The sequence below is a fragment of the Ornithorhynchus anatinus genome, chromosome 16 (assembly GCF_004115215.2).
Source record: "Ornithorhynchus anatinus isolate Pmale09 chromosome 16, mOrnAna1.pri.v4, whole genome shotgun sequence".
Classification (NCBI taxonomy): domain Eukaryota; kingdom Metazoa; phylum Chordata; class Mammalia; order Monotremata; family Ornithorhynchidae; genus Ornithorhynchus; species Ornithorhynchus anatinus.
Genome location: NC_041743.1, coordinates 2,450,364 through 2,478,097, shown reverse-complemented (window position 1 = coordinate 2,478,097; position 27,734 = coordinate 2,450,364). Strand labels below are relative to the sequence as shown.

Here is a 27,734-nt window from a genome sequence, read left to right as displayed (position 1 = left end):
TCGGTACAACAATCAACAGATGCCTTCCCTGCCCATAGTTCTAATATGGAAAAATCCACCGTAGACCCTAAATAATCTATCAGTGGCATCTACTCGCGGCTCAGTGGGAAGAGCCCGGGCTTGGGAGTCAGAGGTCATGGGTTCGATTCCCGGCCTTGCCCCTTGTCAGCTGGGTGACTGTGGGCGAGTCACTTCACTTCTCTGGGCCTCAGTTCCCTCATCTGTAAAATGGGGATTAACTGTGAGCCTCACGGGGGACAAACCCGATGACGCTGTATCTACCCCAGCGCTTAGAACGGTGCTCTGCACATAGTAAGCGCTTAACAGATACCAACATTATTATTACTGGGTTATTGAACGCTTAGGAGCGGACAGTATAACCGTATTGGGTCTCCTCCCCTTCCCTTTCTATCAATCGATCGATTAAGCATTCATTAGGAGGAGGGCACTGTACTAAACGCTTGGGAGAGTCCGATACAACAGAATTAGCGGACATATCCCCTGGCCATCACGAGTTTACAGTCTCGAGGGGGAGACGGACGTTAATATGAGTGAAAAAGCCGTTTATAATATATTTAGACCGTAAGCGCTCTGTGATTAGGGAACGTGGCTACCAACTCTGCCGTACCAAACTCTCCCAAGCTCTTACGACAGCGCTCTGCACATGGTAAGCGCTCAATACTCTGGATTAACAGTGTGGCTCAGTGGCAAGAGCCCGGGCTTGGAGTCGGAGATCATGGATTCGAATCCCGGCTCTGTCCCTTGGCAGCTGTGTGACTGTGGGCAAGTCACTTCACTTCTCTGCGCCTCAGTGGCCTCATCTGTCAAACGGGGATGAAGACCGCGAGCCCCACGTGGGACGACCCGATGACCCTGTATCTGCCCCAGCGCTTAGAACGGTGCTCTGCACACAGTAAGCGCTTAACAAATACCAACATTATTATTAACCGTTAACTCTTCTTCTTCCGACCCCTCTCTCTCCGGGTCTCCCTTTCCTCCTTAATTCCTGAGACGTGTCCACCTGATCATCTTGTATTACCCCCAGCGCTTAGTACAGTTCTTGGTACTTAGTAAGTGCCCAACACCACAGTTATCATTCTCTGGTCCTCAGTTTCCTCATCTGTAAAATGGAGATTTAATACGAGTTCCCTTCCCCGGGCTTAGGCTGTGAACCTCACATGGGACGGGGACCTTGTCCGAGCTGAATTACTCGTTCCTTAGACGATCACTCTTCCCCTTTACGGTGTACTCTTCCAAGTGTTCATTCATTCATTCAATAGTATTTATTGAGCGCTTACTATGTGCAGAGCACTGTACTAAGCGCTTGGAATGAACAAGTCGGCAACAGATAGAGACTTAGTACAGTGCTCTGCACACAGTAAACACTCAATAAATATGATTGATTGACTGACTGGGAAGGAGGACGGCCTAGTCGGTAAAGGCCCGGCCTGCAAGTCCGAAGGACGCGGGTTCTAATCCCGGCTCCGCCACTTGCTCGCCGTGTGACCTCGGGCAAGTCACTTCGCTTCTCTGGGCCTCAGTTCCCTCATCTGTAAAATGGGGATGAAGATGGGGAGCCCCATGGGGGACGGGGACTGCGTCCAACTGGATCAGTTCTATTAGTACCCACCCCTGTATGTGGAGCAGTGCTTGCCGCGTAGTAAGCGCTTAGCACGGGGCTGTGCGCATAGTAAGCGCTCAATAAATACGATTGAAGGAATGAATGAACAAATACCATCATTATTATCTCCTCTTGCCCCCAGTAGAGTGCTTGGCTAAAATAAATACCGCAACTATTATTAAAAGAGAGCGGTTTTCTAGCTAAGAACTGGCATTTAGGTTTCCTACCCAAAAAAAAAAAAAGATAACGTCAGGATTTGCAGCCAGAAAATCCGAAGAAAATCTCCTTGCCGTGGCCAAGATAAAATCCTGAATATTGTTGAGGCTGAAACTATATTAGCCTCACTCGGGAGAGAGATCAAAGACCGCCTTCAGGATGAAAATGTGAATGTGTCTCTGCATCTTTTTTTAAAGAGGTCTGAGTCATACAGACCAACCAGACTTGGCCAGCTTTTACCTCAGTCAATCAATCATTGGGGTTTTTTTGTATTTCCTTCGTGTTTTTATGGTATTTGTTAAGCGCTTACAGTGAACACTGCACTAAGCGCTGGGGGGGGGGGGGGGCTAATGAGATCGGGCACAGTCCCCGTCCCACGTGGGGCTGGCAATCTTCATCCCCATTTGACAGGGGAGGGAGCTCAGAGAAGTGAAGTGAGTCGCCCAAGGTCCCACAGCAGACAAGTGGCGGAGCCGGGATTAGAACCCAGATCCTTCTCATTCCCAGGCCTGGGCTCTACCCACCAGGCCGCTCCGCTTCAAGCTACAGACGCCCGCTCTCGAGCTGATCGAACTGGGCCGAGCCTCTAGCCCGGCCACCTGTCAGCCGCGTGACTGTGGGCAGGTCACTTCACTTCTCTGGGCCTCAGTGACCTCATCTGGGAAAGGGGGATGAAGACTGGGAGCCTCACGGGGGACGACCCGCCGAGCCCGTATCCACCCCAGCGCTTAGAACAGTGCTCTGCACATAGCAAGCGCTTCGCAAATACCAACATCATCATTAACCTCATCCGGGCAGCAGAGGAAAGGTAGGGCGGTCTGACCACCTTACCCAGAAGCCTCTGGAGTGACGCTAACCGAGGGCTCTCTGGAGCCGAAACGGGGCGGCCTAGAGGCTACGACTCGAGCCTGGGAGTCAGAAGGACCTGGATTCTCATCCGGGCTCCGCCTCGCGTCCTCTCGGTGACCTTGGACGAGTCACTTCACCTCCCTGGCCCTCCGTCCCCTCGTCTGGAAAAAGGGGACTTTTTAAGACTGTGAGCCCTATGTGGGACGGGGACCGCATCCAACCCGATTTGCTCGTATCCACGCCGGTGCCCGGCACATGGTAAGCGCTTAAAGAATACCGTTAAAAAAAATCACTATTATTAGCTCACTTTGGCCACTGAGGGTTAGCAAATCCCCCCAGAGAAGATGGCGACCGGGCCCCTAAATGCAGATGGAAGGAGGGAGCAGGGCCTTGAAATACTGACCTCTCCTTCATTCAATCATTTATTCAATCTCATCTATTGAGTTCCTACTCTGCGCAGTGGAGTAGTGGGTGGAGCCCGGGCCTGGGAGTCGGAAGGTCGTGGGTTCTAATCCCGCCTCGGCCACTTGTCTGCTGTGTGACCTGGGGCAAGCCACTTCACTTCTCCCTGCCTCACTTACCTCATCTGTAAAATGGGGATGAAGACCGTGAGCGGGACGGGGACCGCGTCCAACACGATCGGCGCTTAGCACAGTGCCTGGCACATAGTGAGCGCCTACTACTATTATTAGGGAGAGGACGGTAGAACGATAGACTGAGACGCATTCCCCGCCCACGACGAGCTGACAGTCCAGAGGGGAAGATGGAAAATAATGGTCTGGCGAATTGGCATCTATGGGAGAAAATCAGGGCTCAGGAGGAATCCAAAGCAGAATCTGGGACTTGGCTGGGTTATCACGGGAGGCTCAGATCTCACCCCCAAAGAAGAAGCGACAATCCCGATCCCAATTAATTAAACGCCGTAGGCCGCTTCGAATAGCCTCGGGCCCCAGTCTGCCAGATAAAAGGGGAGAAGGTTGTCGGAGGGCGTTTTGCCAGCAGAAGCCCCAGTGCTCTTTGTGGGGCTAATAGCTATCTCTGCCTGCTTATTTATTCTTCCCGATTTCACATTCTGACTCCCAGGAACAAAGGACTTGGGAAAAGCTGCCCTCTGGGGGCTTAATCATGGCAAGGAATTTACATTTCAATGCAACTCGGGGCTTCCTTTCCTCTCCATCCTCTCCTCTCCCTCCTCATCCCCCTCTTCCTCTTTCTCCCCCCTTCTTCTCCCCCCTCCTCCTCTTCCTCCCTTCTCTCCTCCCCCCACCTCCTCCCATTCATCTTCCCCCCTCCTCCTCCTCCTCCTCCTCCTCTTCCTCTTCTCTTCCTCCTACCTCTTCCTCTTCTCCCCTCCCTCTCCTTCTCCTCTTCCTCTTCTCTCCTCCTCCTTTTCCTCTACCCCTTTCTTATCCTCCCCCTCCTGCTTCTCTTCCTTCTCCTCTTCCTCGACTCCTCCTTCCCCTCCTCCTCCTTCGCCTCCTCCTCCTTCGCCTCCTCCTCCTTCCCCTCCTCCTCTTCTCTCTTCCCACCTTCTCCTCCTTCCCCTCCTCCTCTTCTCTCTTCCCCTATCCCTCTTCTCCTCTTCCCCCTTCTCTCCCTCCTTCCTTCTCCTCTTCCCCCTTCTCCTTCCCCTCCCACCCTTCTCCTCTTCCTCTTCCCCCCTCCTCCCCCCACCCTCTTCCTCCTCCCCTTCTACTCTTCCCCCTCCACCTCTTCCTCCCCCTTCTCCTCCTCCTTCTCCCTCTTCCCTTCTCCTCCCCCTCCCCACCTCTTCTTTCCTCCTCCTCCTCCTCTTCCTCCCCTCCTCCCCAGTGGAAAGAGCCTGGGTGGGAGGGGGCAACTCTCCTGGAGAGTGGGAGGAAGTGGCGGAAGAGGGAAACCAAAGGGGCCAACACCAGGGGACAGGTAAGGAAATCTATTGATAGTCCACTTACAATTTAGACTCCGAATTCTATTTATTTGATATGAGTCCACAAATCGGGCCACGTTTACCCTGAGCCGTGAAGAAGCAGCGTGGCCTAGTGGCAGGAGCCCCGGGCTTGGGAGTCGGAAGCCGTGGGTTCTAATCCCGGCCCTGCCACTTGACTTTGGGCAAGTCACCTCACTTCTCTGGGTCTCAGTTGCCTCATCTGGAAAATTAAGGGGATGGAGAGTGAGACCCACGTGGGACTGTGTCTAAGCTGATTAGCTTCCAGCAACCCCAGCGCTTAGTACAGTGCCCGGAACATGGGAAGCGCTTGGTAAATGTCATTTAAAAGGGGGAAGAAATGGGAAAAAAGGGGTGGAAGAGGGCGACCTTCATTTCCAGGAGAACAGTGCCCCCCTGCGGGGCGTCCTCTACAGCGTAGCCCCTCCAAACAAAAGACGGGGGACCCCCGGGACCCCCCGACTCCCTCGCCTGGGGCTCAGGCTGCAGATCCTAGCCGGTGCGGGTTGATTCGAGCCCGGATCGTGCCCCGGGGTTTGGCTGGAGGCAGGGAATATGGCTGATGCTCTTGTATTGGACTCCCCTCAGCGCTTAGTACAGTGCTCTGCACGTAGTAGGCGCTCGATGAATACCGCCGAACGATGGATCGCTCACGTGGAGCTTGTAGAAGAAGAAGAATTGTGGTATTCGTTAAGCGCTCGCCACTGTACTAGACGCCCGAGTGGATCCACGCAGGTCGGGTTGGACCCGATCTCCGTCCCCTGTGGGGGTGACGGTCCCCCGTCCCCAGTTTGCGGATGAGGGAACCGAGGCCCAGAGAAGTGGAGCGACTCGACCGAGGTCACCCGGCAGACGAGCGGCACAGCCGGGATTAGAACCCAGGTCCTTCTGACTCCCAGGCCCGGCCTCCACCCACCGGGCCAAGCTACGTCCCGGCCGAGAGAGCCTCCGCTAACCCAGTGGAGCGACCTGGAGGGTCTTCTCCATCTCCAACCCGCTCCCCGCCGGAACCCCCCAGAACCTCCCCCCAACCCTCTGGAACCGTCTACGGCCCCGTCGAAGAATAGTTTCGATTAGAAATTTAATTACATCGTCTCCCAGAGATGGCGTTGGCGGTTTCTTTGAATTTCGCCCATTACCGGGGCCTTGGACGTACTATAAATCTGCTAATTGATTTCTGTACCTGTAATGTTTGATTAGGTGTATTTTATTGTCTTCCCGGTTTTAATTAACCCTCGGCTTGTCAAAACGCTCCCGCCGACAAAGGATATATGATGGAGTGTGATAAGCACCATTAACGGAGGTTACCCTCTCGCCAGTAATTGCTCTCCGCCGGGAGACTTATTAGAAATTAGCGCCCGCCAGAAGGAGAGCCCGAAGCTCCGGGGGCGCGCCGGTGATCGGCAGCGATAAATCGGGGGGTCGTCTCCCCCTCGCCCCCCAAACGTGGATGGTCGCCGGGGGGAGGGTCTTTGGAGCGCCCCAGTCCTGGGCGACGGAGTCGGGAGAGACACCGGGCCTTTCCCGCCGGTGCTGGGAAAAGGGATGGATGGTTCGGCGGAGAGGAGGGAGAACGGGGAACCCCTGGAGACCGGAAGCTGCCGGAGGGCAGAGACTGTGTCTACTCACTCTGTTGGACTCTCCCCGGCGCTCAGCCCGGTGCTCTGCACCCAGTAGGCCGGAAGCCCCCGGAGGGCAGGGCCCGTGGTTTCCAACTCCACTGGATTCTCCAAAGGCATTCACTTCTCCGGGCGTCCGCGTCCTCATCTGTAAAATGGGTTTTCGAGGCCGTGAGGAAAGGACCGAGTCTGACCCCCATGGCCTTGCGGTCTCCCCCAGGGTTTCATTCATTCATTCAATCGTACGTATCGAGCGCTTACTGCGTGCGGAGATTTAGTATCAAGCAAAAACTCCTCACTTTTGGCTTCCGAGCCGTCCGTCCCCTCGCCCCCTCCTCGCTCACCTCCCTTCTCTCCTCCTCCGGCCCGCACGCTCCGCTCCTCGGGTGCCGCTCACCTCCTCACTTGGGCCTCCTCGTCGCCTGTCCCGTCGTCGACCCCTGGACCACGTCCCACCTCTGGCCCGGAACGCCCTCCCTCCTCACGTCCCCCAAACGAACTCTCTTCCCCCCTTCAAAGCCCTACTTTCAAGCCCACCTCCTCCAGGAGGCCTTCCCCGACTGAGCCCCCCTTTCCCCCTTCTCCCTCCCTCCACTCTACCCCCCTCCCCACAGCGTTTGGGTATATAAGTACTTATTTTTCTATTTATTTTCTTCATACAGACCTATAATTCGATCTATAATGATGCTATCAACGCCCACTTGCTGTGTTTTGTTGTCCGTCTCCCCACTTCCCGACTGTGAGCCCGTTGCTGGGTCGGGGTTGTCTCTCTCTGTTGCCGAACTGGACTTTCCAAGCGTTCAGTACAGTGCTGTGCACACACAGTAAGCGCTCAACAGATACGATTGAATGAGTGAATACGACTGAATGAATTCTCCGCCCACAACGAGCTTCCGGTCTAGAGGGGGAGAGGGACGGAAATAAATTCTGACCCGTGGGTTAAAAACCAGCTGGCTCGCGGGCGCGGACTTCCGGTGGACAGGCGAGGGCCGGAGCCACGATCCCTTGAAGATCTTCCAGAAGATCTAGAATTAATTAAACCCACCAACGCCATTACGGCAGAATAATTTTTGCTTTTCTAAAAAGGTGAATGTAATTGGCTGAATGGCGCTTGATCCCAAATCAATTCCTTTACTTTCTAGAGAATAGAAGCTAGAAGCAATCTCGTTTTAATTATATCTCTTTATTGCTAACAAAGGAATGATTTATGCAATTAAATTAACTGGCTACAAAATTATCCTCTGCTGGGCTGTCCCAATTCTTGGCTTTCTGAATTGCAAGCTCTTACGCTCTTCTATGTAGATTAATTTTTCTGATACGCTAACAACGCTTTTTGTGTTTCCCCTTCCCCTTTTTTAGAAAAATTCACACGTCCCCCTTTCTTTCCGCCGACGACACGAGTAATATTTGTTGAACTGCTGGGCTTGGGCTCGTTTTATTCCTTTTTTTTTTTTCTAATGTAGAAAGATGGAAGCGATCTTTTCTTTCTGAGCTCATTATTCCAGCTCAGAGCAAGGTTTGAGGGATTCTTATCTGCAGAGGGAGAGCGGCAGTTAGAAGAGGGAAAAAATTGCAGAGATGTCAAAAGGAGGCAAACTTTTCAAAGGACACCGGGTTCCAGGAAAGGTCACCAAAGAGCAGAAGCTTTTTGGAATTTGGAAGCTTCGATCCGTCGATCAATCGGGAGAAGCGGCGGCGGCCTAGCGGCGAGAGCCCGGCCCTGGGAGGCAGAGGGACCTGGGTTCTAATCCCGGCTCCGTGTGTCTGCCGGGTGACCTTGGTCAAGTCACTTCTCTGGGCCTCGGTTCCCTCAGCTTTAAAATGAGGAGTAAGACTGTGAGCCCTACGTGAAGCCCTCGAGAAGCAGCGTGGCTCAGTGGAAAGAGCACGGGCTTTGGAGTCAGGGCTCATGAGTTCGAATCCCAGCTCTGCCCCTTGTCAGCTGTGTGACTGTGGGCGAGTCACTTAACTTCTCTGTGCCTCAGTTCCCTCATCTGTAAAATGGGGATGAAGACTGTGAGCCCCACGTGGGACAACCCGATTCCCCTGTGTCTACCCCAGCGCTTAGAACAGTGCTCGGCACGTAGTAAGCGCTTAACAAATACCAACATTATTATTATTATTATAACTTGAATCTACCCCAGTGCTTAGGACAGTGCCTGGCAGAGTAAGCATTTGATATTTTTTTTTAAAGGGTATTTATTGAGCACTTCCTGCGTGCAGAGCTCTGTACTAAGCGCTTGGGAGAGGACACTATAAACAGAGTTGGTATTCACATTCCCCGTCCACAAGGTGAGTCCCCTCTTCTTAGGATCCCCCACCCCGAATCCCAGCTGTCCCCCTCCTCCCCGGTTTTCCTTGGTCCTCTGCCACGACCTCCTCTGGTCAGTATAACTGCGGCATCCGTTAAGCGCTTACTAGGTGCCAAGCACTGTACTAAGCGCTGGAGTAGATCCAAGATCTACTTGGATCCCGCGTGGAGCTCGCCGTCTAAGTAGGAGGGACGACGGGCGTTGAAACCCCATCTTCCAGACGAGGGAACAGAGGCCCGGGGAAGCGGAGCGACGCACCCGAGGTCACACAGCGGAGAAGGGGAGGAGCCGAGATGAGAACCCGGGTCTTCTGGCTCCCAGGCCCGGGCTCTACCCACCGGTCCACCCTGCCTCTCGTGGCGGATACGCCCCAAACCATCGTCGGAGCCCGTGGCTTTGGGGTTTGGACTCGCTTATATCCCGGCTTTCCGGAGGGACGGGCAAGTCGGACTGTCAGTTCGTTGTGGACGGGGGACGCGTCTGTTTATTCTTCTACCGTGCTCTCCCAAGCGCTCAGTACAGCGCCCTCCCCACGGTGAGCGCTCAGTGAATACGATCGACTGCCTCACTGGAGGAGTGGGAGGATTTCTCCCAGGGCGGCCGAGACCCGACACGGAGACATCCGGGCTTCCCTTCTCCGTGGGTTCATCGCCCCTCCTTCGAATCGCTGCCCGTCGCCCATCCCCGGGGCTCACGACGAGGACCAGCTAAGTCTTCCCCGGGCACGGGGCGAGCGGGGTCCGAGGCCCGCTCGGCCCGGAGCGGGGGGGCCGTGGGGGGAGCCGGAGGAGGAGGGAGGAGGGACGGAGGGCCAACTTCTCTGGGCTATGGAGAAGGGCGGCCCCACGGCCTCCTCCGATGGGGGACCCTCCCCCACCAAAAATCAGGACAATTATTTTGGGGTGTCTGCTAAGTGCTTCCTCGCCGGGTGCTAGACATCCAGCGATCAGGCTGGACGCGAGCCCTGTCCGGCCCGGGGCTCACGGTCCCAGAGTGAGGGAGGGCGGGGCTCGAGCGCCCACGGTACGGATGAGGAAACCGAGGCCCAGAGAAGGGACTCGCCCGAGGTCTCCCGGCCCCCGGCCCGGACCCCTTTGCGCCCAGTCACCCACAGAGCGGTGCCCTGCGGGCCCGCGCCCGGGACAGGGGATGGGCGAGGGGAAACGGGGAGGAGAGAGAGAGGAAGAGGAGAGGAGAGAAAGGGGGGAGGGAAGAGAAGGGAGAGGGAAGGGGAGAGAGAAGAGAGGGGAGAGAAGAAGAGGGGAGAAGGGGAGAAGAGAGAGGGGAGAGAAGAGAAGGGGAAGAAGGGAGACAGAACGGGAGAGAGGAGAGAGGAGACGGAGGGGAGAAGAGGGGGAGAAAGGGAGAGAGAAGAGGAGGAGAAAGGGAGAGGGAAAAGAAGGGGAGAGAGGAGAAGAGAGGGGGAGAAAGGGAGAGGGAAGAGAGAGAAGAGGTGGGGAGAAGGGGAGACAGAAGAGGGGAGAAAAGGGGATAGAAGACGGGGGGGGGGAGAAAGGGAGAGAGAAGTGAAGAGAGGGGGAGAAGGGGACAGAGGGGAGAGAAGAGAGAGGAGAAAGGGAGAGAGAAGAGAGGGAAGAGAAGAGAGGGGGAGAAGGGGAGAGAGAAGCGAGGGGGAGAAGGGGAGAGAGAATTTGGGGACAGAAGAGGGGAGGAGAGGGGGAGAGGAGCAGCGGGGAAGAGAGGAGGAGAGTGAGGGGAGAGATGGGAGAAGGGGAGAGGGAGAAGGGGGAGAGCGGGAGAAAGAGGGGAAGAGAAAGGGAAGAGAGGAGAGACAAGGGAGAGAGGAGAGGGGGAGAAGGAGATGAGAAAAAGGGGAAGGGAAGAGGGAATGGGGGAAGAGAGAAAGGGGAGAAGAGAGAGGGGAGAAGGGGAGAGAAGGAAGGGGGAAGAGAGGAGGAAGGGGAGAGAGAGGAGAAGGAGAGGAGAAAAAGGGGAAGAAGGGAGGAGAGAAAGGGGAGAGAGGAGAGAGAGGGGGAGAGGGCTCTGGCCCGTAAGGACGAGAGCCTCCAGATTAGGACCCCGGGGGGATAAGGTTCGTCGGGGCGGCTGGACTTGACGACTTTTCTAAAAGAAATTTATTGGAATCAGTTTCCTCCGCGGACGTTGGGGACGGAAGGCGACAGAGCCCGGGACCCTCCCCTTCCCTCGGCCCCGTCCGTCCGTCCGGCTTCTCCCTCTGCGCTGCGTCCCTCCGGGACGATTCTTGGCTTTGGGGGGGGAACGGGGGGTGGGGGTCCCCGAGAAGAAGCCCGTCAGGCCCACCTCGGGTCTACATCTGGAAGATCTTCCCGTTCAGTTCCGCCATCTTGTCGTCCATCCGGGCCGAAGACAGCTGGGCTGTTTTTTCCAAGGCGTCGTGATATTTCTCTAGGGCGCTTCTCAGGGTAGAGAAGATTTCCTGGGATAGTAATGAGAACAGTAACTAATAGTTGCGGTATTCATTAAGCGCTGGCTACGTGCCAGGCACTGTTCTGAGCGCTGGGATAGATACTAGTTGATCGGGTTGGCCACGGTCCCTGTCCCTCGTGGGGCTCACGGTCTTCACCCCCATTTTCCAGATGAGGGAAACTGAGGCCCAGAGGTCACGGAGCAGACAAGCGGCGGAGCCGGGACCAGGACCCAGGTCCTTCTGACGCCCAGGCCCGGGCTCTCTCCGCTAGGCACTCTCTGCCTCTGTTGTCTCGGCCTTTCCCGGGCGCTCAGTACAGTGTTCTGCCCGCGGCAAGCGCTCGATAAATACCATCAAAGGATTCCCTGGGATTTGATCTGGAGGGGAGAGAAATGCAACCGGAGAAATCCCTTAGAAGTGGGATTTCCGGAGGGCTGTCGAAGGCAGATGGGAAGGGAGGGGGGAAGAAGGGAGGGGAGAGGGAAGGAGGAAGGAAAAGGAAGGAGGAAGGAAAGGAAGGAGGAAGGAAAGGAAGGAGGGCGTGAGCTGGAGTCGGGAACTACCATCCTGGGGGACAACGGACCGAAGAGCGGGAGCTGGACCGTGGTGGGAGATGAGGGCGGAAGAGGCAGGTTCAGCGGTCGAGCAACCCCCGGGGTGGTATTTCCTGAGTGCCATGAGCAGAGCGCCGTAGTGAGCGCCCGGGAGCGGACGATCCACGTCGGCTGCCCCCGGGGCGCTGAAGGGGCTGTGAGGGGGGTGGGGGCCCGGGACCCTCCCCCGGCCCGCTCACCTGGGACTTGAGCTTCTCCCTCTTGGTGGTGTCGTGCAGGTTCTGGATGGCGAGCTTCACCTTCTGGATCTCATTGTTGATGGCCGTGACTCGCTCGCAGACCGCCCCCCGTTTCTCCTGCACTTTGTTACAGTCCCTGGGGGGGGTCAGGGGAGGGGGCGGAGGTCAACACGGGCCCACCGTCCCCCCCATCCCGCGCCCGCCCGGGGCCCCCGCCGCTGATCCGGGGAAGCAGCGCGGCTCAGCGGAAAGAGGCCGGGCTTGGGAGTCGGAGGTCGTGGGTCCTAATCCCGGCTCCGCCGCTTAGCAGCTGGGTGACTTCGGGCAGGTCACTTCGCTTCTCCGGGCCTCACTGACCTCACCTGGAAAATGGGGGCGAAGACCGTGAGCTCCACATGGGACAACCTGGTCACCGGCTCACGGTCTTCATCCCCACCTGACGGAGGGGGGAAAGGAGGTCCGGAGACGTCAAGTCACTTGCCCAAGGCCACCGCGCCGACGACCTTCAGAGAACCCAGATCCTTCTGCCCCCCAGGCCCGGGCTCTATGCACTAGACCACGCCCCTTCTCTCAGTACAGTGCCTGCCACATAGTAAGCGCTTACTATGCGAAGCGAGAGCTCGGGAGTCGGAGGACGTGGGTTCTAATCCCGGCCCCGCCGCTCGCCTGCGGTGTGACCTTGGGCAAGTCGCTTCGCTTCCCCGCGCCTCGGTTCCGTCACGGGGATGGAGACCGGGAGCCCCACGTGGGACAACCCGAGCGCCTCGTCTCCACCCCGGCGCTCAGAACAGCGCTCGGCCCATAGTGAGCGCTTAACGCAATTATTCGTTATTATTGCTAAATACCACTGAAAAGAGAAAACCCAACGAAACCACCTCGCTTCGCAGCAGCGACGTCCGTTCTCCGGGGGGAGACCGGGAGGGCCCGCGGGGGAGAGGAGCTCCCCCCTCCCGCCCCAAAGACCACCCCCTCGCCGCCCCTACTCGAATACGGTGCGCTTGTAGAGCTCGGCGTCCTCCTGGTTCTTGGTGATCTTGAACTGGGCCGTGGTGAGCTTCTCCTTCTTGGCCACGGTCAGCCTCTTCAGCGAGCTGCTTTCCGTGTTCAGGTTCTTTAGCTCCACTTGGCCGCTCTCGATCTGGTCCTCCAGGGCCCGGCTCTGCGGCGGGGACGGGAGAGATAGACGCGACCGGGGCGGCCTGGTCACGGCCAATCCGGAATTCCAGTCTCCGGGGACGATGATACCCGGCTATTGATAATAATAACGTTGGCATCTAAACCCTTGCTATGTGCCGAGCACCGTTCCTAAGCGCCGGGGGGGATAGAGGGTCATCGGGTTGTCCCTCGTGAGGCCCACGGTCTTCATCCCCATTTTCCAGATGAGGGAACCGAGGCCCCGAGAAGTGAAGTGACTCGCCCCAAGTCACCCAGCTGACAGGTGGCGGGATTAGAACCCGTGACCCCTGACTCCTAAGCCCGGGCTCTTTCCACCGAGCCACGCTGCTTCTCAGCTGTGAGCCCGTCGTCGGGTAGGGATTAATAATGTCGGTATTCGTTAAGCGCTCGCTATGTGCAGAGCACCGTTCTAAGCGCTGGGGGAGATACAGGGTGATCGGGTCGTCCCCCGTGGGGCTCCCAGTCTTCATCCCCATTTTCCAGAGGAGGGAACTGAGGCCCAGAGAAGTGAAGCGACTTGCCCACAGTCGCACAGCTGACAGGAGGCGGGGCCGGGATTCGAACCCGGGGTTGTCTCTATCTGTTGCCCAGTTGTATTTTCCAAGCGCTTAGTACAGCGCTCAATAAATACAACTGAATGAAAAATAACATTAATGGCATCCTTTGAGCACTACGGACGGAGTAACGTGCTAGGCAAATCAGATCCGAGCAAATCGGGTCGGACAATTACAATAACCCTAGTATTTTTCGAGCGCTTACTACGTGCCAGGCCCCGTACTGAGCGCCGGGGTGGCTCCGAGCAATCCGGTCCCTGTCCCACGTGGGGCTCACGGTCCCGGGCCCCGCGGGCCGGACGAGGGAGCCGAGGCCCAGAGAAGGGAAGCGTCCTCCCCCTCTGGACCGGGAGCTCGCCGCGGGCGGGGAACGGGTCGGTCCGGCGTCCCAGCGTCCTCTCCCGAGCGCTCGGCCCAGTGCCCTGCACGCAGTCGGGGCGGCCGGGCCGAGGAGCCGGGCCCTTCCGGCTCCCGGGCCGGGGCCCTAACCACCGGGCCGCGCGCGGCTTCCCTCCGCGCGCGGGGCCGAGGGGAGCCGGTCACCTCGGCCCGGATGGCGGCCGCTCTGTCCACGTTGGCGGCGAGGCTCTGGACCTTCTTCTGGTAGGACCGGACTTCCAGCTGGCAGGCGGGCAGGCTGTCCACCAGGTCTCGGTAGGCTTCGTACTTCTCCGTCAGGCCTTGCTGCAACGGGAGAGGTCGGCGGGGACTGGGGGGAGGCCGGGGGTCCCGCGGAGGCCGGGGGCCGGGGGCGCGGGGGGAGGGGTTACCTTGGCCAGTTTCAGCTTCTGGACCGTCTCCTTCATCTTCTCCTTGTAGTTCTTCAGCTCCTCGGGCGACTCCACGATCTTGGCCTTCAGGGAATCCTGCTCTTCCCTCAGGGCCACCAAGGCCAGCTTGATTTCATTCTACGGGGCGCGGGGGGGGAGACGAGGGTCCGGGGTCCCGACTCGGCACCGCCCCCCCCCCCCCCCCGGCTCCGAACGCCCCTCCGGTTCCCGGGCCGGGGTCGTCCGGCGGCCGCACCCTCCAACCGGACACGTCCCGGCCCCCGGACGGAGGCTGCTCGGACTTATCATCGCCACTGATGATATTAACAGCCGCGGTACTTGTTGAGCGCTGACTAAGTGCCGGGCACTATACGAAGCGCCGGGGCGGAGGCGAGCAAATCGGTCGGACGCAGTCCGTGCCCCACGTGGGGCTCACAGCCTCGATCCCCGTTTCAGAGACGAGGGAACTGAGGCCCACAGAAGTGAAGCGACTTGCCCGAGGTCACCCAGCAGGCGAGGGGCGGCGCCGGGATTAGAACTCACGACCTTCTGACTCCCGGGCCCGGGCTCTAACCGCTGGGCCACGCTGCGCCTTTTGCATTTTTTTTCCACGGCGGGAATCGAGTCCGGGAAGAGGGCTGAGCCGGGACGGCCAAGTCCAGAGCCCCTCGCCCCGCCCGAGTCTTTCCGGTTGTTTTGGGGGCGCCGTTCGTAAACCCCCCTCGCGTTCATTCAATAGTATTTACTGAGCGCTTACTACGCGCGGAGCACCGCACTAAGCGCTTGAACCCCCACCCGCCCCCCGGAGCCGGGCCGGAGCCGCTCACCAAGCGGCGAGTCTTCTCCGCCACAACGGCCTTCTTCTGGGATATCACTTCCTGCAAGCCTCCCTGGGGAAGTCGGGATCGGGATGAGGATCCGGGTCCGAGCGCCGGCCTCCGCTCCGGGAGGACCCCCTGCGCGCTCAGCTCGCTGAGGGCCGGGGACGGGTCCGTTCTCTTGTCCTACTGGGCTCTCCCAAGCGCTTACCGCGGCGCTTACCGCGGTAAGCGCTCCACACACACCGACTGACCGAGATGGTCTGGGGCCGGCCGACCGAGCTCAAAGCCCCCGGCTCCCCAGCCCCTCACCCGCTCAAATGTCCCGGGGGGGCGGCCGGGCCCGGGTTCAAAGGTCACATCCCAGAATAATAATGTTGTTATCTGTGAAGCGCTTACTACGTGCAGAGCACCGTTCTAAGCGCCGGGGGAGATACAGGGTGATCCGGTTGTCCCACGTGGGGCTCACCGTCTTCATCCCCATTTTCCAGATGAGGGAACTGAGGCACAGGGAAGTGAAGCGACTCGCCTACAGTCGCACAGCGGACGAGTGGCAGAGCCGGGATTCGAACCCATGACCTCGGACTCCCAAGCCCGGGCTCTCTCCACCGAGCCACGCTAGCGCCGGAGGCGTGGGTGCCGAGGAACCTTCTTATCCACCGAGAGTAAGAATAAAAACTGCAACGGTATTTTTCAGCACTTAACTATGTCAGGAGGTCACGGGTTCCAATTCCGGCCCCGCCACCCGTCTCAAGTGCCGGTGTATCGCAACGAGAATAACAGCATTTGTTAAGCGCTTACTCCGTGCCAGGCGCCGAGGTGGATACGGGCAACTTGGGTCGGACCCGGCCCCCGCCCCGCACGGGGCTCAGTGTCCTACTCCCCATTTTACGGATGAGGGGACCGAGGCCCGGGGCAGCGAAGTGACTCGCCCGAGGCCCGCACAGCGGACGGGCGGCGGAGCCGGGATCAGAACCCAAGACCTTCCGACCCCCGGGCCCGGGTTCCGTCCCGCTCGGCCCCGCCGCTTACCCGCCGCTAACCTCGCCCTCCTCTCCGCCCACGGCGACGAGGGTGATTACGACGGCATCCGCTGAGCCCTTACGACGCGCCAAGCCCCGCTCTAAACGCTATTTATCGAACGCTTCCTGCGGGCGGGGCGCCGCGCTGGGCGCAACGCAATCGGTAGGCGAGGCTTCGGGTTGGGGCGGGGGGGGGGGGGAGGAGCCAGGGCCAAAATGGCAGCCCGCCGGCCGGACCCCCGCGGGGGACGGGGGAGCGCCTACCGTTTTCCGGCGGAAATCCTGGTTGAGCGTCTGCTGCAGCTTCTGAATGTCGTCCGACAGGTGCTGGAACTCCGCGCGCTGCTCGGCCGGGACCGAACTGGGGGTGGGGGGGGGGGGGACGGCGGGAGGGAATGGCCTCCCTCCTCACCTCCGCCCGACCCTCTTCCGAGCCCTACTGAGAGCTCGCCTCCTCCGGGAGGCCTTCCCCTTCTCCCTCTGCTCCCCCTGCGCCCGGCTAAGCCCCCTTTCCCTCTGCTCCTCCCGCTCCCCCTTCCCCTCAGCGCTCCGCTCAGCTGGATAGATTTTTATGACCCTATTTATTCCGTTAACGAGGTGTCCATCCCCTTCGTTCGACTTATCGTGATTACGTTCTTATTTTTGTCCGTCTCCCCCGTTAGACCGTGAGGGCAGGGTTGGTCCCCGTTGCCAACTGTCCATTCCCAGCGCTTAGGTCAGTGCTCTGCACACAGTAAGCGCTCAATAAATACTTACTGAATGAATGAATTCGTTCGCTCTCCCACCCCCGGCTCCCCGCCGCCCCCCGCCCCCTCGGCACTCACTTCAACGTCTCCAGCTTCGTCACGGCCTCCCGGTTGGCGGCCTCCAGCTGATTCTTCTTGTCCAGCGAGGATTTCTGAAGGGGGACGGCGTCGGGCTCGGACGTCGCCCCCCGCGTCCGGAGGGGCGAGGGGTCGGGGCGCCCCCCGGCCCCCAGCCTGCCACCTCGTCGTGGACGGGGAAGGTCGCGTCTATTGCTAGGCAGCGGGGCTCGGTGGCAAGGGCCCGGGCGTCACGGGACGTGGGTTCCGATCCCGCCCCCGCCACTCGTCTGCTGGGCGACCCCGGGCAAGCCACTTCCCTTCCCCGGGCCTCAGTTCCCTCGTCTGGAAAACGGGGTCGGAGTCCGCGAGCCCCGCCTGGGACCACCCGATGACTCTGCATCTACCCCAGCGCTTAGGACAGGGCTCGTGCCTTCCGGGCGTCGGGTCCGGTGCTCTGCACCCAGTAAGCGCTCAGTAAATACGACGGAACGAAGGAACAGTAAGCGCTTAACAGATACCGTAGTTGTTATTGTTATCGTCCCTCTGTTGTCCTCGCCCCGGCGCCTAGATGATGATGATGCTATCTGTTAAGCGCTTACTATGCGGCCAGCACTGCTCTGAGCGCTGGGGGAGATACAAGGTCATCAGGTGGGGCTCGCAGTCTGCACATCCCCATTTTACAGATGAGGGAACTGAGGTCCGGAGAAGTGACTTGCCCAAGGTCACATAGCTGGGAAGTGGCGAAGCTTAGTCCGGTGCTCTGCAAATGGGAAGCGCTCAATAAATGCCATCCAACGCACGGACGAACCAGTTAATTAAGGGATGGCGTGGATGAGCCGGGCGGCGGGAGGGGAACGGTCCCATGGGGGCGGGGAGTGGGGGGGTCGGAATATCGAGGGGGTCCCGGGGAAAAGCCCCCCCCCCCCGGCCCCTCCGTCGCCTCACGTGTCGCCAGAGCAGCTCCAGGTAGGTTTCCCGGTGGGTTTCTCGGAAGTGGATGAAGTTGATGATGCCGCTGAGGAAGCGGCTGGTCCGTTTGCCCTCTGCAACGCCCCGGCGGTCGTGGTTGGCGGCGTCTGGGGGGGGACCCCGGCGGCCTCGGGAGGGGTCGCCGCCCACCCCCGGCCCCAGCCCTAAAGCCCCCCCGGAAGGAGCCGCCGGGAGACGGGGGGGGGGAGCGCCTTACTTGGGCACAGGACGTCGGCGATCTCGAAGTCGTTGACGCGACAGATGGGGAGGAAGGAGTCCCTGGGGGCGGAGGGGGGACGGTTGAGACAGAGTCCCCCGTCCCCCCGCATCCGCCCCCCCCAAAACCAACCACCGACCCTTCCGACTCCCGCCTCGGCCTCCTCGCCGACCTCCCCGTCTCCCGCCTCTCCCTGCCCCAGCCGACACCTCGGCGGCGGGGCCTGGAGGACGGAGAACCGGGCCTGGGGGGCAGAGGGACCTGGGTTCTAATCCCGCCCCCGCCCCACGTCCGCCGTGGGACCCGGGGCCGGTCACTTCGCTCCTCTGGGCCTCAGGTACCTCATCTGTGAAAACGGGGACTGAGACCGCGAGCCCCACGTGGGACAGGGCCCGTTGTCCCTCTCTCTACCCTAGTGCTTAGAACGGTGCCTCAAAAGCACTTAACGTAACCGATTTTTTAAATCATTATTATTATTTCCCTGCTTCCCAGATCATGTTTCTAAAAAAAAAAAACTCAGCCCACGTTTCCCCCCCTCCTCAAGAACCTCCAGCGGTTGCCCGTCCACCGCCGCATCGAACTGAAACGCCTCGCCGCTGGCTTAGTCCGGCGTCCTGCCCGTAGTAAGCGCTCGGTAAATACGATTGATTGACACCCCTCAATCCCCTCGCCCCCTCCTACCTCACCTCGCTTCTCTCCTACTCCGGCCCGCACACTTCGCCCCTCTAATGCCCACCTCCTCCCCGGGCCTCCGTCTCGCCCGTCTCGCCGCCGACCCCTCGCCCCCGTCCCGCCTCCGGCCCGGGACGCCCTCCCTCCTCAAATCCCACGGACGACGACTCTCCCCTCCTTCGAAACCTTACTCAACGCCCACCTCCTCCCAGAAGCCTTCCCGGACGGCGCCCTCCTCTCCTCCCGCTCCCTCTGCGTCGCCCCGACTCGCTCCCTTCGTTCATCCCCCCTCCCCGCCCCCGTCCCCGTCCCCTCATTTATTTCATTTATACTGTCGAGCTCCCCTTCTAGACGTTAAGCTCCCCGTGGACACGAGACGGACCGACCCCGCCGTACCGTCCTCCCCCGGACGCTCAGCACGGCGCTCTGCACCCGGGAGGCGCCCGATAGGTACAACCCATTGACTTACAGGTGGATAAACAGGCTACAGATGGGCAGGAACCCCTCCATGATCTGGGGGTACACGATCTCCACGTTCATCGGCATCTGACAAATTCACGGTCGTTACGTGAGTCGCGTGCTCCGAGAGGATAAAGCTTCGGCGAGAGCCGTACTGAGCTGCTGGACCGTCTTCCCCCCCAGCGCTTCGTACGGTGTTCTGCCCGCACTGAGCGCTCAGTGAACGCCGCTGATGGGGATGGTGATCTCGACCCCCACCGTGCTATCCTCCCCCGAGTGCTCGGCACAGCGCTCTGCACGCCGTAAGCGCTCGACCGAGACCGTCGGCGACGCCGCCGTGACCGACCCCGCTGGACCGCCCCCCCCCCCCCCCCCGGGCGCCCGGTACGGCGCCCCGCGCTCGGCGAGCGCTCCGTCGGTACCACGCTGAGACCGCGGCCCCCTCCCCGGGGCCCCGGAGCCGAGCGGGGGGACGGAGCCGAAACCAACCCACCATGTAGAAGTGGTCCAGGCGGATGCCGTAGACGATCTGCAGGGCCCTCATGAAGATCGTATGCAGGACCTCGGGCTGCGAGGGGCGACAACCACGGACGACCCAGGGAGGGTGATCGGGGGTATCGGCTGGGCGCTTACGAGGTGCCAGGCACCGGACTGAGCGCTTGGGGGGGGGGGGGGGGTCCGTTCGAGGTAATCGGGTGGGACTCCCAGTCCTCATCCCCCCATTTTACAGATGAGGGAACTGAGGCCTTTGTTTCGAAGTGTGAGAAACGGGGGGGGCGCGTTTTTACGGTATTTGCTAACTGCTTCCTATTTCAACCGTCTCCTCCGGCCCGTCGGTGGGCAGGGAGTGGGTCTGTTTACCGTTGCCTCTGCCGAGCGCTCAGTACGGTCCCCTGCCCACGGTAAGCGCTCAATAAATACCACTGAATTGAATGGTCCGGTGGAGAGAGCTCGGGCCCGGGAGGCAGAAGGACCTGGGTTCCAATCCCCGCTCCGTCACCTGTCTGCTGTGGGACCTTGGGCCAGTCACTTCACCTCTCTGGGCCTCCGTCTCCTCATCTGTCAAATGGGGACGGAGGCTGGGAGCCCCACGGGGGACAGGGACGGGGTCCAACCTGATGATCCCGTCCCTGGGCTTAGTACAGTGCCTGGCACATAGTGAGCCCTTAAATACCATTATAAATTTTTAGAAGCGCTTAAATACCATGGGGGGGGGGGGAGCACCTAAATACCATGGGGGGGGGGAAAGCGCTTAAATACCATGGCAAAAAAGCGCTTAAATACCACCGGGGGGGGGGGGGGAAAAGCACTTAACACGTACCGTGGGGCAAAAATAAATGTGTGTGACAAATACCATGGGTAAAAAATGTCTTTAACAAATAGCATGGAGGAAAAAAGTCAGTAACAAATATGATGGCAGAGGGGGAAACCGCTTAAATACCATTGGGGGAAAAAATAACGCTTAAATACCATGGGGCCAAAAAAAAAGAGCTTTAACAAATACCATGGAAAAAAGCACTTAAATACCATGGGGGAAAAAGCGCTTAGCAAATACCATGGGAGGAAAAAAGCACTTAAATACTATGGGGGTGGAAAAAAAAAAAGTGTCTCACAAAGCAGCGAGGCTCAGTGGAAAGAGGCCGGGCTTGGGAGTCTGAAGTCATGGGTTCTAATCCCGGCTCTGCCACCTGTCAGCTGGGTGACTTTGGGCAAATGACTTCACTATTCTGGGCCTCAGTTCCCTCATCTGGAAAATGGGGATAAAGACTGGAAGCCCCACATGGGACAAGCTCATTACCTTGCATCTCTCCCAGTGCTTAGAACGGTGCTTGGCACAGAGAAAAGAGCCCTTAAGTACTGGGGAGAAAAAAGCCCTCAACAAATACGATGGCGGGGCGGGGGGGGGGGGGAGAAAAGTGCTTAAATATCACAGAGAAAAAATGGCATTTAACAGATACCGTGAGGGGAAAACGCTTAACAAGTCCATGGCGGGGGGGAGTGTTTAACAAATACCACTGGGAGGGAAAAAAGCGCTTAACAAATATCATGCGGGGGGGAGGGAGGGGTGAAGCGCTTGGATACCATGGAGAAAAAAAGGCACGTAACCAGTACCATGGGGAAAAAAGGTGCTTAACAAATACCAGGGGGAAAAAAACACCCATTGAATGGCGCCCTTGGCTCCGGTGTCGGACTGCATGTGTCCATCCGTGCGGGCGGGCGGGCGTCCAGCGGGGCGCTTACCTTGGGGTTGGGATAGAGGTCGGTCTTGGACAGGTTTTTTCCGTCGGCTCCCGTGAGGATGAGGTTCCGGATGTAGCCGACCAGCTCGGCCGCGTTAAAGCGCGGGAACGACAGGGTCTCCATCCCGGACGCCGCCGGAGGCCGGGCTGCACGGGAGGAGGACAGTCAACCGGCATTCGGTCACTCAATCCTATTTATTAATAATGTTGGTATTTGTTAAGCGCTTACTCTGTGCAGAGCGCTGTTCTAAGCGCTGGGGGAGATACGGGGGGATGAGGTTGTCCCACGTGAGGCTCCCAGTCTTCATCCCCATTTTCCAGATGAGGGAACTGAGGCCCAGAGAAGCGAAATGACTCGCCCACAGTCACACAGCTGACAAGCGGCAGAGCCGGGAGTCGAACCCATGGCCCGTGAGCGCCCTGTGGGACAGGGGCTGGGCCCAACCCGATATGCTTGGATCCACCCCAGCGCTTAGTACAGTGCCAGGCCCCTAATAAGCGTTTCACAAGTACCACCGTTCTATTTTTACAGCGCTCTGCACCCAGTAAGCGCCCAGAAAGTACCACTGACTGACGTGGGCCAGGGACTGTATCTGACCTGTCTTGTCTCTACCCTGGTGCTTAGTACAATGTTTGGCACCTAGTTAGTGCTTAACAAGGAGGCAGCGTGGCTCGGGTGGAAAGAGCCCGGGTTTGGAAGTCAGAGGTCGTGGGTTCGAATCCCGGCTCTGCCTTGTCGGCTCTGTGACTGTGGGCGAGTCACTTCGCTTCTCTGGGCCTCAGTGACCTCATCTGGAAAATGGGGATTAACTGTGAGCCTCACGTAGGACAATCTGATGACCCTGTATCTCCCCCAGCGCTCAGAACGGTGCTCTGCACATAGGAAGCGCTTCACAAATACCAACATTAAGTACCGTAATTTTTTATTTTTAAAACTTTTTTACGGCAGTCTGCACACAGTGAGCTCTCAAGAAGCACCGCTAACTGATGTGGGGCAAGGACTGTGTCCGACTTAACTTGTCTCTACCCCAGCGCTTACAACAGTGCTTAGCACCTAGTAAGCACTTCACAAGTATCACCAGGTTTTTTTTCCATTATTTTTACAGTGCTCTGCACCCAGTAAGCGTTCAATAAGTACCACTAACTGACGTGGGGCAGGGCCCGGGTCCCATCTAACTTGTCTCCACCCCAGCGCTGACCACAGTGCTTGGCACCTCGTAAGCGCTTCGCAAGCACCGCAATTCATTATTGTTTTCACTTTTACAGCGCCCTGCACCCAGGGAGCGCTCAATAAGTACCACTAACTGACGTCGGCCAGGGTCTGGGCCCAACCTGACTGGTTTGTCTCCACCCCAGCGCTCAGCACAGTGCTTGGCACCTCGGAGGCGCTTCCCAAGTACCCTCATTTATTCCTTTTTTTTAATTTTTACAATGCTCTGCACCTAGTAAGAGCTCAATAAGTGTCATAGGCTGTCGCGGGGCAGGTCCTGGGTCCAACCTGGCTAACTTGTCTCCACCCCAGCGCTCAGCACAGTGCTTGGCACCTCGGAAGCGCTTCCCAAGTACCCTCATTTATTCCTTTTTTTTAATTTTTACAATGCTCTGCACCTAATAAGAGCTAAGTAAGTGTCATAAGCTGACGTCAGCCAGGGACTGGGCCCAACCTGACAGGTTTGTCTCCACCCCAGCGCTCAGCACAGTGCTTGGCACCTCGGAGGCGTTTCCCAAGTACCCTCATTTATTACTTTTTTTCATTTTTACAATGCTCTGCACCTAGTAAGAGCTCAGTAAGTGTCATAGGCTGTGGCGGGGCAGGTCCTGGGTCCAACCTGGCTAACTTGTCTCCACTCCAGCGCTTTGCACAGTGCTTGGCACCTGGAAAGCGCTTCCCAAATGCCCTAATTTATTGTTTTTCATTTTTAGAGTGCCGTGCACCTAGTGAGAGGTGCAGCCGTGGCGGAATTCCCGCTTTGATGGGGAATAAGGGGGCTGGAGGGGGGAAGGGAAGCTCACCTTCCATGGCGGGGTCCGGGGCGCACGCGCACTGGCGCGCGCCACCGCCGCCCGTTAATTTTCAAGCCTGCCGCTTCTGGGCGGGAGCCCCGCCCCCCCTCGATGACGCACTTCCTCCCCGCGCCGTCGGCCAATCGCGGGCGAGGAAGCCAACCCAGGAAGAGCGGGCAGAGGGGGGGGGCCGGGGCTGAGGGAAGGGGCGTGGTGATTGGTGGGGGTTGAAGGAGGGGGCGTGGTGATTGGTGGAGCTGAAGGAGGGGGCGAGGTGATTGGCGGAGCCGGGGGGCGTGGCGGTGGGCGGGGGCTGGAGAGGGGGGTGGTGATTGGCGGGGCTGGAGAGGGCGTGGTGATTGACGGGGGCTGAAGGAGAGGGCGTGGTGATTGGCGGGCTGAAGGAGGGGGCGTGGCGGTGGGCGGGGGCTGAAGGAGGGAGTGTGGTGATTGGTGGAGCTGGAGGAGGGGGCGTGATGATTGGCGGGGCTGAAGGAGGGGGCGTGGTGATTGGTGGAGCTGGAGGAGGGGGCGTGGTGATTGGTGGGGCTAAGGGAGGGACGGTGGGCGGGGGCTTTGAAGAGGGGCGTGGTAATGGGCGGGGGCGGGGCAGGGGTGGTGGGCGGGGCTGGAGGAAGAATCGTGGTGATTGGCGGGTTTGAAGGAGGGGGCGGGGCTTAAAGGGGCGCGTCGGTGGTCAAAAGCGCGATCCTGACTGCTGTGTGACCTTGGACCAGTCACTTCTCTGGGCCTCAGTCCCCTCATCTGTCAAATGGGGATTAACTGGGCGCCTCACGTGGGACCACCTGATGACCCTGGATCTCCCCCAGCGCTTAGAACGGTGCTCTGCACATACTAAGCGCTGAACAAATACCAACATTATTATTATTATCCTGGCTCTGCCACTTAGCTGTGTGACTTTAGGCAAGTCACTTCACTTCTCTGGGCCTCAGTTCCCTCATCTGGAAAATGGGGGTGAATCCTGTGAGCCTCACGGGGGACAACCCGATGACCCTGGATCTCCCCCAGCGCTTAGAACGGTGCCCTGCACATAGTAAGCGCTGAACAAATACCAACATTATTATTATTATCCTGGCTCTGCCACTTAGCTGTGCCACTGTGGGCAAGTCACTTTACTGCTCTTTGCCTCAGTTCCCTCATCTGGAAAATGGGAATGAAGACTGGGAGCCCCACGCGGGACAACCTGATGACCCTGGATCTCCCCCAGCGTTTAGGACAGTGCTCGGCGCATAGTAAGCGCTCAACAACTACCAAGGGGCTCACAGTCTAGAAGCGGGAAACTGGCAACAAAACAAGTAGACAGGCTAATAGTAATAATAATGATAACGTTGGTAGTTGTTGAGCGCTTACTATGCGCCGAGCACTGTTCTAAACGCTGGGGGAGATCCAGGGTCATCAGGTTGGCCCACGTGAGGCTCCCAGTTGTTGGGTAGGGATGGTCTCTATCCGTTGCCGAATGGCATTTTCCAAGCGTTTAGTCCAGCGCTTCGCACAGAGTAAGCGCTCACTAAATTGCAGCGTGGCTCAGTGGAAAGAGCACGGACTTTGGAGTCAGGGCTCACGAGTTCGAATCCCAGCTCTGCCACTTGTCGGCTGCGTGACCGTGGGCGAGTCACTTCACTTCTCTGGGCCTCAGTTCCCTCATCTGTAAAATGGGGATGAAGACTGTGAGCCCCACGTGGGACAACCTGATTCCCCTAGGTCTACCCCAGCGCTTAGAACAGTGCTCGGCACATAGTAAGCGCTTAACAAAATACCAACATTATTATTATTAAATTAGAGAAGCAGCGTGGCTCAGTGGAAAGAGCCCGGGCTTGGGAGTCGGAGGTCATGAGTTCGAATCCCGGCTCGGCCACTTGTCGGCTGCGGGACTGTGGGCGAGTCGCTTCACTTCTCTGGGCCTCAGTTCCCTCATCTGGAAAATGGGGATGAAGACTGGGAGCCCCACGGGGGGACAACCTGATTCCCCTGTGTCTCCCCCAGCGCTTAGAACGGTGCTCGGCACCTAGTAAGCGCTTAACAAATACCAACATCATTATTATTATTATTATTATTATTATTATTATTATTAAATACGATGGTACGAAGGAATGAAGTTTGAGGCCCGAGATAAGAACTGCGCTTCCCATTCATGGCCACACGGTGGCGCTCGGCTCCCACTCCCGGATCGATCGTGGCTCAACGGATGATGATGATCTTGGTTCATTCATTCGTTCATTCAATAGTATTTATTGAGCGCTTCCTATGTGCAGAGCACTGGACTAAGCGCTTGGAATGGACAAGTCGGCAACGGATAGAGACGGTCCCTGCCCTCTGACGGGCTCACGGTCTGATCGGGGGAGACGGACGGACGAGAACGATGGCGATAAATAGTCAAGGGGAAGAACATCTCAATAAAACCATGGCAAATAAATAGAATATGGGTGCTGTACATCTCATTAAACAGAATAAATAGGGTGATGAAGAGCGCTCACTATGCGCCACACACTGTACTAAGCACTGGGGTGGATACCGGCCAATCGAGTCGGACGCAGTCCCCGTCCCACGTGGGGCTCACGGTCTCCCTCCCCATTTTCCGGATGAGGTCACTGAGGCCCAGAGAAGTCAAGTGACTTGCCCAAGTTCACCCAGCTGACAAGCGGCGGAGGCGGGATTAGAACCCATGACCTTCTGACTCCCAGGCCCCGGGCTCTAGCCACGCTGCTTCTCTTCTCTCCCAAGTGTTCGAGACAGTGAATGTTCCTTCAGGCCATCGTATTTATTGAGCGCTTACTGTGCTCAGAGCGCTGCACTAAGCACTTGGGAGAGGACAATAGAACAATAAAAAAATTAAATGTTGGTATTTGTTAAGCGCTTACTTTGTGCGGAGCACTGTTCTAAGCCCTGGGGGAGATACAGGGTGATCAGGTCGTCCCACGTGGGGCTCACAGTCTTCATCCCCATTTTCCAGATGAGGTCACTGAGGCCCAGAGAAGTGAAGTGACTCGCCCACAGCCACACAGCTGACAAGTGGCAGAGCCGGGAGTCGAACCCATGACCTCTGACTCCGAAGCCCGGCCTCTTCCCACCGAGTAAGCCCTGAACAAGTACCCTAATTATATTTTTCCCGTTCTCCCTCTTACTAAGACCCTGAGCCCCATGTGGGACAGGAACTGTGTCCAACCTGATTGCCCGGAATTTAGAACAGTGCTCGACATAGAGTGAGCGCTTAACAAATAGCATTTTTTTTTTAAAAAAAAAAAAAAGGAAGGCCATCAGGAGCGGCCAAAATCTACACCGTGCTCTCAGTCACGTCCTCCGGCCTCCTTCCCCGCCACCCCGGCACCCCTTCTTCCCCCTCCCCCGAGACACGACGGTCTCTGGCAGAGAGACAGATGGTCCCACGGGGCATCTGGCCTGTGTTTCTGTCATCCGTTTCTCTGACAGGAGACAGGAGTCCCCCAGGCTGCCTTTCTGGGGGACGCGAAGGCCGGAGAAACAGGTGCACCGGAGGGGGATCCAGGGCCCGGAGCTGGGGCTGGGGGTCGAACCCGGACCCTGCGCCATCCAGGCCCTCCCCCCGGACCACCCGGACCCCTCCGGACCACCCGGGCCCCCTCCGGACCCTGTTGGGAAAGAGGAAGATGTCCCCCTCTGGGACGGCGGCCTTCTCCGAGGTCAAAGCCAAACCCTCCGGTGGCTCGATGGGGAGCCTTTTCCTCGGACTCGGACACGTCTGGGCGGACCCGGGGGGTGGGGAGACTGAGTCAAGGGAGAGGGTGGGTGCCAGGAAGCTGGGAGGGAACTGGACGACAGATTCGTAATTTATATATTCCTATTCCCGCCCATCTCCCCCTCTAGGCCGTCAGCTCCTTGTGGGCGGGGAACGGGTCTGTTTATTGTTCTATTGGACTCTCTAGAGCGTTTAGTACAGCGCTCTGCACACAGTAAGCGCCCAATATCAGCCCGTTGTGGCCAGGGAACGGGTTTACTGTTCTACTGGACTCTCCCAAGCGCTTAGTGCAGTGCTTTGCACACAGTAAGCGCTCAATATCAACTCGCTGTGGGCAGGGAATGTGTTTATTTACTGTTCTGTTGGACCCTCCCGAGCGCTTAGTACAGCGCTCTGCGCACAGTAAGCGCTCAATATCAACTCGTTGTGGGCAGGGAATGTGTCTATTTAGCGTGCTATTGGACCCTCCCGAGCGCTTAGTACAGCGCTCCGCACACAATGAGCGCTCACTATCAGCCCGCTGTGGGCAGGGAACGTGTCTGTTTAC

At 58.3% G+C, this 27,734-nt stretch overlaps 1 protein-coding gene across 1 annotated transcript; it reads right to left on the bottom strand.

Annotated features, from left to right (window-relative positions):
- Positions 1–10,625: 10,625 nt before the first annotated feature.
- Positions 10,626–23,529, bottom strand: NUF2 (NUF2 component of NDC80 kinetochore complex). The gene is made up of 14 exons (XM_029080262.2): positions 23,464–23,529; positions 21,452–21,597; positions 19,704–19,778; positions 19,221–19,297; positions 18,080–18,141; positions 17,839–17,936; positions 16,912–16,985; positions 16,352–16,448; positions 15,075–15,137; positions 14,248–14,385; positions 14,021–14,161; positions 12,731–12,906; positions 11,748–11,883; positions 10,626–10,963 (listed from the first exon to the last, which is right to left on the bottom strand). Exons 1-14 carry the CDS (start codon positions 23,468–23,470, stop codon positions 10,835–10,837), a joined length of 1,419 nt encoding a protein of 472 aa, XP_028936095.1. The 5' UTR covers positions 23,471–23,529; the 3' UTR covers positions 10,626–10,834.
- Positions 23,530–27,734: the final 4,205 nt, after the last annotated feature.